General features: G+C 45.4%; 1 protein-coding gene across 1 annotated transcript in view; it reads right to left on the reverse strand.

Annotated features, from left to right (window-relative positions):
- Positions 1-11,435, reverse strand: part of LOC137326687 (acetyl-coenzyme A synthetase 2-like, mitochondrial) — a 63,536-nt gene extending 52,101 nt beyond the window's left edge. Inside the window, exon 1 of the mRNA XM_067992007.1 lies at positions 11,005-11,435. Coding sequence (XP_067848108.1) covers positions 11,005-11,332 — 328 coding nt within the window. The 5' untranslated portion in view covers positions 11,333-11,435. The remainder of the gene's footprint in view (positions 1-11,004) is intronic.
- Between the last annotated feature and the right edge of the window lie 3,074 nt (positions 11,436-14,509).

Consider the following 14,509-nt stretch of genomic DNA (forward strand, 5'->3'; position numbering starts at 1 on the left):
ATTTAAATGGTCCAAACTGGACTCCCGCCCAAACCCGGCAGGAATCGCTTCCTGGCTAATGGACAGGAGCGGGATTTCGGGCAGCAGCAGGCCGCCTCTGGGGACCTGAGGGAATGGTCCCTGGTGTAAGGTAAGTGGTCAGGGGAGGGGTCCGGAGGCGATTGCAGTCGGGGGAGGGGGGATGGAAGCCCGGAGAAGGAGTGGCCTCTGGAAGGGGAGGCCCAAGTTGTCTTTGTGGGGCCAGGAGGGAGCGTTCCTGCTCTTCCTGGCCCACAAGGAAACCATAAAGATAAATCAAAAAATGAAACTTACCCAGGCCTCTTCTGGAGCCGATCCTGCCTCCAGCCGAGTTTCAATGGTATGTCCGGCACCGGGTGTCACTGCCACAATTGGCAGTTAAAATCACATCAGGGTCTGAATGATGTCACTGGACCCCGACATTTAAATATTAATGAGACGACGACGTCAACAACAACAACAACTACTACTTGTATTTATATAGTACCTTTAACGTAGTAACGGTGTTATATTGGCCTTGGCCTCACCCCTTCGACAGGCAAAAATGAAAAGGAGGCGGGGTGGCATTGTTAGTAAAGGATGAAATCAGAGCAATAGTGAGAAAGGATATTGGCTCAGAAAATCAAGGTGTAGAATCAGCCTGGGGGGAGTTAAGAAGCACCAAGGGGCAGGAAACACTGGTGGGAGTTGTCTACAGGCCTCCAAACAGTAGTGGTAATGTAGGGGATGACATCAAACAGGAAATTAGAGCTGCATGTAACAAGGGTACTACAGTAATCATGGGTGACTTTAATCTACACATAGACTGGCCAAACCAAATTAGCAATAATACTGTGAAGGATGAATTCCTGGAGTGTGTACAAGATGGTTTTTTAGACCAGTACGTTGAGGAGCCAACCAGGGAACAGGCTATCCTAGATTGGGTATTGTGCAATGAGAAGGGGTTAATTAATAATCTTGTTGCGCAGGGTCCTTTAGGGAAGAGTGACCATAACATGATAGAATTCTTCATTAAGATGGAAAGTGAAGCAGTCGAATCTGAAACTAGGGTCCTAAATCTAATCAAAGGAAACTACGAAGATATGAGGAGTGAGTTGGCTATGATAGATTGGGGAGCTTCATTAAAAGGCATGACAGTGGATAGGCAATGACTAACATTTAAGGAACTAATGCATGAATTGCAACAGTTATACATTCCTTTCTGGCGCAAAAAAAAACACAAAAGGAAAAGCAGCCCAACCATGGCTAACAAAAGAAATTAAGGATAGTTTTAGATCCAAAGAAGAGTCATATAAAGTTGCCAGAAAAAGTAGCAAGCCTGAGGATTGGGAGCAGTTTAGAATTCAGCAAAAAAGGACAAAGAGATTGATTAAGAGGGAAAAAATAGAGTATGAGAGTAAACATGCAAAGAACATAAAAGCGGACTGTAAAAGCTTCTACAAGTATGTAACAAGAAAAAGATTAGTGAAGACAGTCAGAAATGGGAGAATTTATAATGGGGAACAAGAAAATGGCAGAGTAATTAAACAAATACTTTGGTTCTGACTTCACGGAAGAGGACACAAATAACTTCCCAGAAATGCTAGGGAACCAAGGGTCTAGTGAGAAGGAGGAATTAAAGAAAATTAATATTAGTAAAAAAATAGTGCTGGGAATTTAATGAGACTAAAAGCCAATAAATCCCCAAGGCCTGATAATCTGCATCCCAGAGTATTAAAAGAGGTAGCCATGGAAATAGTGGATGTATTGTTTGTCATCTTCCAAAATTATATAGATTATGGAACAGTTCCTGCAGATTGGAGGGTGGCAAATGTAACCCCACTATTTAAAAAAGGAGGGAGAGAGAAAACAGGGAACCGCAGACCGGTTAGCCTAACATCAATAGTAGGGAAAATGCTAGTCTATTATAAAGGATGTGATAACAGGGCACTTAGAAAATATCAACGGGATTAGACAAAGTCAACATGGATTTATGGAAGGGAAATCATGTTTGACAAACCTACTGGAGTTTTTTGAGGATGTAACTGGTAGAATAGATAAGGGAGAACCAGTGGATGTGATGTATTTGGATTTTCAGAAGGCCTTTGATAAAGTCCCACATAAGAGGTTAGTGTGCAAAATTAAAGCACATGGGATTGGAGGTAATATACTGGCATGGATTGAAAATTGGTTAACAGACAGGAAACAGAGAGTAGGAATAAATGGGTCTTTCTCGGGGTGGCAGGAGGTGACTAGTGGGGTAACGCAGGGATCAGTGCTTGGACCCCAGCTATTCACAATATATATCAATGATTTGGATAAGGGAACCAAATGTAATATTTCCAAGTTTGCTGACGACACAAAACTAGGTGGAATTGTGAGTTGTGAGGAGGATGCAAAGAGGCTTCAAGGTGATTTAGACAAGTTGAGTGAGTGGGCAAATACATGGCAGATGCTGTATAAAGTGGATAAATGTGAAGTTATCCACTTCGGAAGGAAAAACAGAAAGGCAGAGTATTATTTAAATGGTAATAGATTGGGAAATGTTGATGTACAAAGGGACCTGGGTGTCCTTGTACACCAATCACTGAAAACAAACGTGCAGGTGCAGTTAGGAAGGCAAATGGTATGTTGGCCTTCATTGCAAGAGGATTTGAGTACAGGAGCAAGGATGTCTTACTGCAGTTATACAGGGCCTTGGTGAGACCTGGAGTATTGTGTGCAGTTTTGGTCTCCTTACCTAAGAAAGGATATACTTGCCATAGAGGGAGTGCAGCAAAGGTTCACCAGACTGATTCCTGGGATGACAGGACTGTCGTATGAGGAGAGATTGGGTTGACTCGGCCTGTATTCACTCGAGTTTAGAAGAATGAGAGGGGATCTCATTGAAAATAATAAAATTCTGACAGGGCTAGACAGGCTGGACGCAGGGAGGATGTTTCCCCTGGCTGGGGGGGGGGGGTCTAGAACGAGGGATCACAGTCTCAGGATATGGGGTAGAACATTTCAGACTGAGGTGGGGAGAAATTTCTTCACTCAGAGGGTGGTGAGCCTGTGGAATTCTCTACCACAGAAGGCTGTGGAGGCCAAGTCACTGAATATATTTAAGAAGGAGCTATATAGATTTCTAGACACAAAAGGCATCAAGGGGTATGGGGAGAGAGCAGGAATATGGTATTGAGATAGAGGATCAACCATGATCATATTGAATGGTTGAGCAGGCTCGAAGGGCCGAATGGCCTACTGCTGTTCCTATTTTCTGTGTTTCTATGTTTTTAAAACGGCCCAAGGCACTTCACAGGAGCGCTATCAGACAGAATTTAACACCGAGCCACATAAGGAGATATTAGGACAGGTGACCAAAAGCTTGGTCAAAGAGGTAGGTTTTAAGGAGTGTCTGAAAGCAGAAGAGAGAGGTAGAGAGGTGGAGAGGTTTGGGGAGGGAATTCCAGAACGTGGAGTCTAGGCAGCTGAAAGCACGGCCGTCACTGATGGAACGATTAAAATCGGGGCAGCGCAAAAGGCCAAAATTGGAGCAGCGCAGAGATTTCGGTGGGTTGTAGGGCTGGAGAACGTTGCAGAGATAGGGAGGGGCAAGGTCATGGAGGGATTTGAATACAAGGCTAAGAATTTTAAAATCGAGGCGTTCCTGGGCCGGGAGCCAATGTAGGTCAGCGAGCACCGGGGTGATAGGTGAACGGGACTTGGTGCAAGTTAGGATACGGGCAACAGAATTTTGGTAGAGCTCAAGTTTATGGAGCGTGGAAGATGGGAGGCCGGCCAGGAGAGCATTGGAATAGTCAAGTCTAGAGGTAACAAAGGCATGGGTGAGGGTTTCAGCAGCAGATAAGCTGAGGCAGGAGTGGAGACAGGCAATGTTATGGAGGTGGAAGTAGGTGGTCTTGGAGATGGAGTGGTTTATGTGGTCGGAAGCTCATCTCAGGGTCAAATAGGATGCCAAGGTTGCAAGGTTGCGAATGATCTGGTTCAGCCTCAGACAGTGGCCAGGGAGAGGGACACCACCGCCCCCCCCCACCTTCTGCCTGCAGGGGGCCCCTTCCCCACGACAGAAAATGACAGGGTTACAATGGCAGGCAAGAACTCATCGGGAATGCAGCGGGAAGCGCTCAACCGCCATTTTAACCAGGCAGGCAGGGTTAAAATAGGGTGTAGATTCACTAGAATGTTACCAGGGATGAGGGCTTACAGTTAAAGAGAGAGATAAGAGAAGTTAAGGCTTTTTCATTGGAGCCCAGAAGGTTAAGGGGTGACCTGATGAGAGGTCTTCAAGATTATAAATGGTTCTGATAAGGTAAATAGTGAGAGGTTGTTTCCGTTGGTTGGCAATATTCACCAAAAGAATTAAAGGGTTCGGAAAAAGACCTTTATGCAGAGAGTGATTAGAGGGTGGGATTCTCTCCACAAACCATTACTAAAGCAAAGTCCATAAACTCTTTTAAAATGGGAATTGAGATAGTTGTTTGATAAAGAGGAATATTAGCAGAAGAGTGAGAATAGCAGGAGAGCAGGCAATAATGGAGACCTGGCTCAAAAAAGGGCAGGATTGGGTACTAAATATTCCTGGATACAAGGTGTTCAGTTAAGATAGGGAAGGAAAGAAAGGAAGAGGGGTGGCAGTATTGATTAAGGAGAATATTGCCGTGCTGGAGAGAGAGGATGTCCTGGAGGGGTCAAGGACAGAATCTATTTGGTTAGAGATAAGAAACAATAGAGGTGCCATTACACTACTGGATGCATTCTATAGGCCACCAACTAGTGGGAAGGATATAGAGGAGCAAATTTGCAGGGAAACTACAGAGAGGTGCAAAAGCCATAGAGTAGTGATAACGGGAGACTAAAACTATCCTGATATAGACTGGGATAATAATAATATAAGGAGGAAAGAGGGGGAGGAATTTTTGAAATGTGTTCAGGAGAACTTTCTTGACCAGTATGTTTCTGGCCCAACGAGGAAGGAGGCATTGTTGGACTTGGTTCTGGGGAATGAGGTGGGCCAAGTGGAGCAAGTGTCAGTGGGGGAACATTTAGGGAATAGCGATCATAGTATCATAAGGTTTAAAATAGCTATGGGAAAGGATACAGACCACTCTAAAGTAAAAATACTCAATTGGAGGAGGGCCAATTTCAGTGGGATGAAAATAGATCTGGCCTGGGTAAATTGGAATCAAAGATTGGCAGGCAAAACTGTAATTGAACAGTGGATGGCCTTTAAAGAGGAAATGGTTCAGGTACAGTCTAGGCACATTCCCACAAGGGAGAAAGGTAGGGCAACTAAAGCCAGAGCCCCCTGGATGACAAAAGAGATAGAGAGTAAAATGAAATGGAAAAAAGGGGCATATGATAGATGTCAGGTTGATAACACAAGTGAGAACCAGGCTGAATATAGAAAGTTCAGGGGAAGTGAAAAAGGAAATAAGAGGAGCAAAGAGAGAGAATGAGAATAGACTGGCAGCAAACATAAAAGGGAATCCAAAAGTCTTCTACAGGCGTATAAATAGTAAAGGGGTAGTAAAAGGAGGGGTGGCACTGATTAGGGACCAAAAAGGAGATCTACTCATGGAGGCAGAGGGCAAGGCCAAGTAACTAAATGAGTACTTTGCATCTGTCTTTACCAAGGAAGAAGATGCTGCCACAGTCTCAGTAAAGGAAGATATAGTTGAGATACTGGATGGCTAAAAATTGATAAAGAAGAAGTACTAGAAAGCCTAGCTGTACTTAAAGTAGATAAGTCACCTGGTCCGGATGGGATGCATCCTAGGTTGCTGAGGGAAGTAAGGGTGGAAATTGCGGAGGTACTGGCCATAATTTTCCAAATATCCGTAGATACGGGGATGGTGCCCGAGGACTGGAGAATCGCAAATGTTACACCCTTGTTCGAAAAAGGGTGTAAGGATAAACCCAGCAACTATAGGCCACTCAGTTTAATCTCAGTGGTGGGGAAACTTTTAGAAACAATAATCCGGGACGGAATTAACAGTCACTTGGATGAGTGTGGATTGATTAGGGAAAGTCAGCATGGATTTGTTAAAGGCAAATCATGGTTAACTAACCTGATTGAGTTTTTTGATGAGGTAACAGAGAGGGTAGATGAGGGCAATGCAGTTGACGTGGTGTATATGGACTTTCAAAAGGCATTTGATAAAGTGCCGCATGATAGGCTTGTCATCAAGATTGTGGCCCATGGAATAAAGGGGGCAGTAGCAACTTGAATACAGAATTGACTAAGTGACAGGAAACAGTGAGTAGTGTTAAACGGTTGTTTCTCGGACTGGAGGGAGGTGTACAGTGGTGTTCCCCAGGGGTCCGTGCTAGGACCACTGCTTTTCTTGATATATATTAATGACTTGGACTTGGTTGTACAGGGCACAATTTCCAAATTTGCAGGTGACACAAAACTTGGAAGGTTAGTAAACAGTGAGGAGGATAGTGATAGACTTCAAGAGGATATAGACTGTTGGCATGAACGGACACGTGGCAGATGAAATTTAACGCAGAAAAATGCAAAGTGTTACATTTTGGCATAAAGTACGAGGAGAGGCAACATAAACTAGAGGGCACAATTCTAAAAGGGGTACAGGAACAGAGAGATCTGGGGGTACGTGTGCACAAATCGTTGAAGGTGGCAGGGCAGTTTGAGAAAGCGGTTAAAAAAGCATATGGGATCCTGGGCTTTATAAATAGAGGCATAGAGTACAAAAGTAAGGAAGTCATGATGAACCTTTATAAAATAATGGTTCAGCCATAACTGCAGTATTGTGTCCAGTTCTGGGCACCGCACTTTAGGAAAGATGTGAAGTCCTTAGAGAGGTTGCAGAAGAGATTTACTAGAATGATTCCAGGGATGAGGGACTTTAGTTACGTGGATAGACTGGAGAAGCTGGGGTTGTTCTCCTTGGAACAGAGATGGTTGAGAGGAGATTTGATAGAAGTATTCAAAATCATGAAGGGTCTAGACAGAGTAGATAGAGAGAAACTGTTCCCATTGGCAGAAGGGTCAAGAACCAGAGGACATAGATTAAAGGTGATTGGCAAAAGAAGCAAAGGTGACATGAGGAAAAACCTTTTTACACAGCGAGTGGTTAGGATCTGGAATGCACTGCCCGAGGGGGTGGTGGAGGCAGATTCAATCATGGCCTTCAAAAGAGATAGGGTGGGAGGGTGGGACTAGCTGGATTGCTGTTGCATAGAGCTGGTGTGGACTCGATGGGCCGAATGGCCTCCTTCCATGCTGTAACCTTTCTATGATTCTATAATTAGACTAGGTGATTCATGGAGAAAAGCAGCAGAATAGTCTTGCTGGGCCAAATGGCCGGTTCCTGTACTGTAACATTCTATGATTCTATGTGATGTATAATAGATATGATGCTTTAAATCTCCTGATTACGTTTCATAGAATGATACAGCACAGAAGGAGGCCATTCAGTCCATCGTGCCTGTGCCTGCACTTTGAAAGAGTTATCCAATTAGTCCCACTCTCCCTGCTCTTTCTCCATAGTCCTGCATTTTTTCCTTTTTAATTATTTATCCAATTCCCTTTTGAAAGTCAGTATTGAATCTGCTTCCACCACCCTTTCAAGCAGTGCAAAGTGTTATTATTGGGAATCAGAACTTTTAACTATATAGCTAGAATAACAAGGGGAATGTCCTTTTGGGGGTTTTTTTCCACCCGTTATCTCTCCCTGAAGATGAGTCCTGCTGGGATACAATTCCACAGACAATTCCCAGTGGCCATGCGTGAGCCTAAACTGGGGGGTGTGGGCAGACTATTCCACCATGGGGGTACACAGCTGAGCCTGACTGTTCTCACCTCACGTGCTCACCCTACAGTAACATCCGTTTAAGAATGTGTGTGTGTGTGTGTGTGCCATATCCCATTGCAAGCTCTGAACACACAAGCGAGATATAAGCGATTTGCTTCGGTCGGTTTATCACCTTGTTTCCCCACTATCTCCTTGTCTATAGCCAGTGTAGACACAGTACATTTTACCCTTTACACCAAGCTTTGTATCTTTTGAGGGTTTGCATAGGTGAATACCAGAGGCTTGGGGGGAGCAGATAGAAAGATAAAATCCACGCTCCCACTGATCTGTCCAGATCTCAAGGTGTCGATTCTAACAGATGCCAAAATCATTGGGAGCTGTTTTTTTTTAAATTTGAAATTTCACTACAGATGGCGAACAGGGGGAAATCTCTCTCCCTCCCTCCCGCTCTGCTTGGTTTTACCTTCGAGGAAGAGGAGGGATAGTTTATACAAACCTTTCCTCGGGAGATTGGAGGTACTTTTACACTGCACTAGTACCAGTCTCCCGATGCTGCTCTCCCCGTTTCCAATCCTATCGGGCAGCACTGACCGTCAGACGCGGGATAGCGAATCTGACTCGAGAATGAATCGGTCAGTCATTCCGTGTGGTGCTGAGAGTCCTGCACTTTTCATATAGAGTAAAGGCACTTTAAATGCCTCGGGGAGAGTCCACACTACCCTGGATTGCCTGTGGGTCTGGAGGAGGCATCAGCTCGATCAATGGTCGGTTTCATTCAGGGGCTGACCTGTCTCTCACTCTGCGAACGAGGGCTGAACGGCTTGGAGAATACAGCTCTTAATCACTTAACTTTAATCACTTGACTTAACTTTAGTGACGCGTGGCTCAGCTATCAGCTTTTTAAAAAAACTTTTGATGCTGCTGATGTGTTACGGCAGGCAGTTACTGGGGGGTGAGATGATGTAAGGAGGCTTGTGTGGAGCATAAACACCGGCATAGACCAGTTGGGCCGTTTCTGGGCTGTAAATTCTATGTGAAAATACTTTCCCATGTTCTTAGGAAGCAGCTGTCCCTTATATAAACATGTTCCTGGTCTCATTCGTGGAATTCTGTAAGTGGGATCACAAGGGAGTCCTGGATTCCGGGTCCAACATTGTTTAATTTCAAGCCCTAAGCTGAACAGTGACTGAAAATAAAAATATTCCAATAATTATCTGTCCTAGTCACAGTGAGCACCGAATGGATACCCTTCAGTACATGAAGTGTGTAAAAGGACTGCTTGTTGAGCGGGTAGTGTAGTGTTACTTTAAAATACAATCGCAAAATCACAGGCACGCTGATTTCAATGGATCTGCAATTTTCCACTGGTCAAAGGTGGCAGAAAAGTTCTCGGAAAATGACCCTGATCTGTGCTGCACCTGTACCCAGCCCGGGAGTGTCCCTAATAACAGCGTCAGAAACGTGGGAAAGTGTGACACTCCCCAGAGCTGGCGCCCCTCCCTTCGAGAAGTTAAAAAAAATCATTCCCCCAAAAAATGCAATATAATAAATATTTATTCAGAAGTAAAGTTCACAAAGATCACAGCATTTTATAACAGTCAAAATGTTTTGCCTTGCAACAGGAGGTGGGTGAGGCACGGATTGGTATTTATCAAATGTCTTTCGGATGACGCTTCAGTGCAGTACTGAGGGAGTGCTGCATTTTTGGAGGTACTGTCATTCAGATAAACTGTTCAACCGAAACCCCATCTGCCTGCTCAGGTGGATGTAAAAGATCCCATGACTATGCAAAGAAGAACAAGTGAGTTCTCCCCCAGTGTCCTGGACAAAATTCATCCCTCAACCAACACCACCAAAAACAGATTAACTGGCCATTTATCTCATTGCTGTTTGTGGGATCATGCTGTGCGCAAAGTGGATGCCACATTTCCCACCAGTGTCTCCAAGAGTGACTACACTTTAAAAGTAATTCATTGGCAGTAAAGCACTTTGGGACATCCTGAGGATGTGAAAGGAGCTATATAAATGCAAGTTCATTTTTCCTTTCTTTTGACAAAGTAAGGTCATAGGTGTGACTGTGGCACGATGACAGATTCCCCAATGAATGAGGTAGAGAATATAACAGCCCAGCCATGTTACATAATACATATATCAGCCCTTGTATTACTGACCCAATATCTGATGAGCTGGCCGGTCTCAGCTGGGGCAGTGGTTGGATGGCTCCAGTCAGCCTCGACACCCATGGGAAAGAGAGGGGAAAAATCAGCTGGGGTTCCACCTGCTGATTGCTATAGAGTGAGCCCTCCTGGGAGTGTATGTGTATATGTATATGTGTGGGTGTATTTCTATGTGTGTGAGTGTGCGTGTATATATTTGTGTGTGTATATGTGCACGTATGTATGTGTGTGTGTATATAAACGTGGGTGTGTGTATATATGTATGTGTGCATATATGCATGTATATGCATATGTTTGTATATGTGTGCATATGCATATACACACACATACACATGCATATATATGCATATATGCACACATATGTGTGTGTGTGTATGCGTGTGGATTCCAAATGAGGATAGGATCAGACTCGGTTGGGATATCTCCCACAGCTGGTAGCCTCAGACACTGTGAAAACTCACACATGAATAATGACCATTTCAGTGAGAGTGCCATGGAACAGTACCCTGATGAGGAGGAGTGGTGTGAGGAGAGGAGCAGAGGGGTGAATGGGAGAGGAGTGGAGAGGTGGGGTGGAGGGAAGAAGAGTGGAGAGGTCAAAGGGGGAGGAGTGGTGGAAGGGAGAGGAGTGGAGAGGGGAGTGGAATGGAATGGAGAGGGGAGAGGAGTGGAATGGAGAGTAGAGAGGAGTGGAGATGGAAGAGGAGTGGAATGGAGAGGGGAGAGGAGTGGAGATGGAAGAGGAGAGGAGTGGAGAGGGGAGAGGAGTGGAGTGGAGAGGGGAGAGGAGTGGAGGGGTGAAGGATGGGGGTGAGGAGTGGGGGATGAGGAGTGGAGGGGTGAAGGGTGAAGAATGGGGGTGAGGAGTGGGAGTGAGGAGTGGGGGATGAGGAGTGGAGGGGTGAGGAGTGGAGGAATGGGGGTGAGGAGTGGGAGTGAGGAGTGGAGGAGCGGAGGGGTGAGGAGTGGAAGCGAGGAGTGAGGAGCGGAGGGGCTGCACTATTTGATGGACACAGGGATTTACAGCAGCCCAAGTTTCAGACACTCACCTGAGACATTGAGCTGTCCGCCCTCGAACCAGCTGATCCTGCCCTGGGCCAGGTCGCAGTCGCTCACTGTGTGAAAGGGGGTAATCCAGGAGAGCCTCTCCCTGCCCACCGCGCCCCAGAAGCGGTCGGGCTGGTGCAGGGAGAGATCGCGCAGCGCCGGGTAATCCCTGACTCCGGGGAAAGACGCCGCCTCCGGCATGTAGGCGGTGATATTGAAAGTGGAGGCACCTCTGGCCGCCCGCAACTTCCCAACAAGTCTCCGGCACCTCTGGCGCAGCTGGAGCAGGAGCCCGAGGGAAGCGGAGCCGGGTCTCAGGAGCAGGGACATGGTTAGGTGGGTAAGTTGGTGGTTATGGTTCCTTCCTCCTGGTCGGGTCTCCGCGGGGTGGTTTTGTTAGTTCTCTGGGACTGATCGGTGGAGCAGATACAGTCGATCCCAGAGAGCGAGTGGAAACTGAGCTCAGGGGCTGTGACGAAATTAACATCTGTCTGGGTTTAATTGCAGTAATGTGATCGAGACAGGGTATGGGCAGATCAGCTTTAGAATCCATTGCCAGGGGAAAGAAGCAACATTTTTAAAGATTTTTTTTACAACGAAAACGAGGATTTATTTTTACTGTACCCGAAATCCAAATTCAATCTGCAGTGAATTGTTCATTAATTAATTATAGGCTCAATTTACAGCAGAGAAAGTTGAGGGGAGATGTAAATGAACTGTTCAAAGTTATGAAGGGGTTTTGATCGAGCACACAGGGAGAAATTGTTTCCCCTGGCAGGAGAATCAGTCACCAAAGGACACAAATTTAAGATAATTGGCAAAAGAACCAGAGGGGGAGATGAGGAGAATTTTTTTTTAAGGCAGGAAGTTGTAATGATCTGGAATGCACTGCCCGAAAGGGTGGTGGAGGCAGATTCAATAGTAACTTTCAAAAGGGAATTGGATAAATACTTGAAGAGGAAAAATGTGTAGGGCTACAGGGAGAGAGCAAGGGGTGCGGGAGTAATTGGATAACTCTTTAAAAGAGCCAAGACAGGCACGATTAGCCCACTGGCCTCCTTCTGTGCTATAACATTCTATGATCCTATAATTGCAGGTACGTTACTTTATTTCAGTGAGATCTCCTTTCAAAAAGATTTGGGAACTATTACTATTACCATGACTAAATCCCTGTGAATTCACCCCACTGTTGTGGTTTCTGAACTAGCCTGGCCACTGTGGTGATGTTTGTACAGAGGGCAGAGGGTTAATGACACAATCAGGGATCTCATCACATTCTCGGTTGTGTCAGGCAGTCTGAATTATTTCTATTTTTAATGATCATAGATTCATAGAAAGGTTACAGCATGGAAGGAGGCCATTCGGCCCATCAAGTCCGTGCCAGCTCTATGCAAGTGCAATCCAGCTAGTCCCACTCCCCTGTCCTATCCCAGTAGTCCTGCAAATTTTTTCCTTTCAAGTACTTATCCAGTTCCCTTTTGAAGGCCATGGTTGAATCTGCCTCCACCACCCCCTCAGGCAGTGCATTCCAGATCCTAACTACTCGCTGTAAAAAAGCTTTTTGTCATGTCATCTTTGGTTCTTTTGCCAATCACCTTTAATCTATGTCCTCTGGTTCTTGACTCTTCCGCCAATGGGAACAGTTTCTCTCTATCTACTCTGTCTAGACCCTTCATGAGTTTGAATACCTCTATCAAATCTCCTCTCAACCGTCTCTGTTCCAAGGAGAACAACCCCAGCTTCTCCGGTCTATCCACGTAACTAAAGCCCCTCATCCCTGGAATCATTCCAGTAAATCTCTTCTGCACCCGCCCTAAGGACTTCACATCTTTCCTAAAGTGCGGTGCCCAGAACTGGACACAATTCTCCAACTGTGGCCAAACTAGTGTTTTACAAAGCTTCATCATGACTTCCTTACTTTTGTACTCTATGTCTCTATTTATAAAGCCTAGGATCCCGTATGCTTTTTTAACCGCTTTCTCAACCTGCCCTGCCACCTTCAACAATTTGTGTGCATATACCCCCAGATCTCTCTGTTTCTGTACACCTTTTAGAATTGTGCCCTTTAGTTTGTATTGCCTCTCCTCATTCTCCCTTCCGAAATGTATCACCTCGCATTTTTCTGCAATAAATTTCATCTGCCACGTGTCCGCCCATGCCACCAGCCTGTCTATATGCTCTCAAAGTCTATCACTATCCTCCTCACTGTTCACTACACTTCCAAGTTTTGTGTCATCTGCAAATTTTAAAATTGTGCACTGCACAGCCAAGTTCAAGTCATTAATATATATCAAGAAAAGCAGTGGTCCTAGTACCAACCCTTGGGGAACACCACTGTACACCTCCCTCCAGTCCAAAAAACAACTGTTCACCACTACTCTCTGTTTCCTGACCCTTAGCCAATTCTGTATCCATGCTGCTACTGCCCCCTTTATTCCATGGGCTTCAATCTTGATGACAAGCCTATTGTGCGGCACTTTATCAAACGCCTTTTGAAAGTTCATATACACGACGTCAACTGCATTGCCCTCATCAACCCTCTTTGTGACCTCATCAAAAAACTCTATCAGGTTAGTTAAACATGATTTGCCTTTAACAAATCCGTGCTGGCTTTCCCTAATCAATTCACACTCGTCCAAGTGACTGTTAATTCTGTCCCGGATTATCGTTTCTAAAAGTTTCCCCACGACTGAGGTTAAACTGAGTGGCCTATAGTTGCTGGGTTTATCCTTACACCCTTTTTTGAACAAGGGTGTAACATTTGCAATTCTCCAGTGCTCTGCCACCACCTCTGAATCTACGGATGTTTGGAAGGCAATGGCCAGTACCTCCACAATTTCCACCCTTACTTCCCCCAGCAACCTAGGATGCATCCCATCCGGACTGGGTGACTTATCTACTTTAAGTACAGCTAGCCTTTCTAGTACCTCCTCTTTATCAATTTTTAGCCCATCCAGTATCTCAACTATATCTTCCTTTACTGAGACTGTGGCAGCATCTTCTTCCTTGGTAAAGACAGATGCAAAGTATTCATTTAGTACTCATAATACTGTGAACAAATATTAATAACGAAAACGCTGCAAAGGTTTGTGTCACAGTGGATATAATACCAACTGCTGTGCGCATTCCCTGGCAGCTGAGGTTGAGTAGGACGTTTGAGGCCAATTTAAGTTGCATGAAGCTCTCTCGCTCTCTTCCAAGCTATTTCAGGCTTTCCACGACTGTCCCAGCAACTCCCCTGTGCCCCCCCAAGACTGCTCTCAGTTGTTCCAAGCTATCCCAGGTTGTTTGAGGCTGTGTCATTCTGTAGGTTCCACAGTGCAGCTGAAGGTTTTTTTTATTCATTCATGGAACGAGGGCGTCGCTGGCAAGGCCAGCATTTATTGCCCAACCTTAATTGCCCTTGAGAAGGTGGTGATAAGCCACCTTCCTGAACCACTGCAGCAGTGTGGTGAAGGTTCTCCCACAGTGCTGTTAGGTAGGAAGTTCCAGGATTTTGACCCAGCG

This window comes from Heptranchias perlo, chromosome 10 (genome assembly GCF_035084215.1).
Source record: "Heptranchias perlo isolate sHepPer1 chromosome 10, sHepPer1.hap1, whole genome shotgun sequence".
Lineage (NCBI taxonomy): Eukaryota > Metazoa > Chordata > Chondrichthyes > Hexanchiformes > Hexanchidae > Heptranchias > Heptranchias perlo.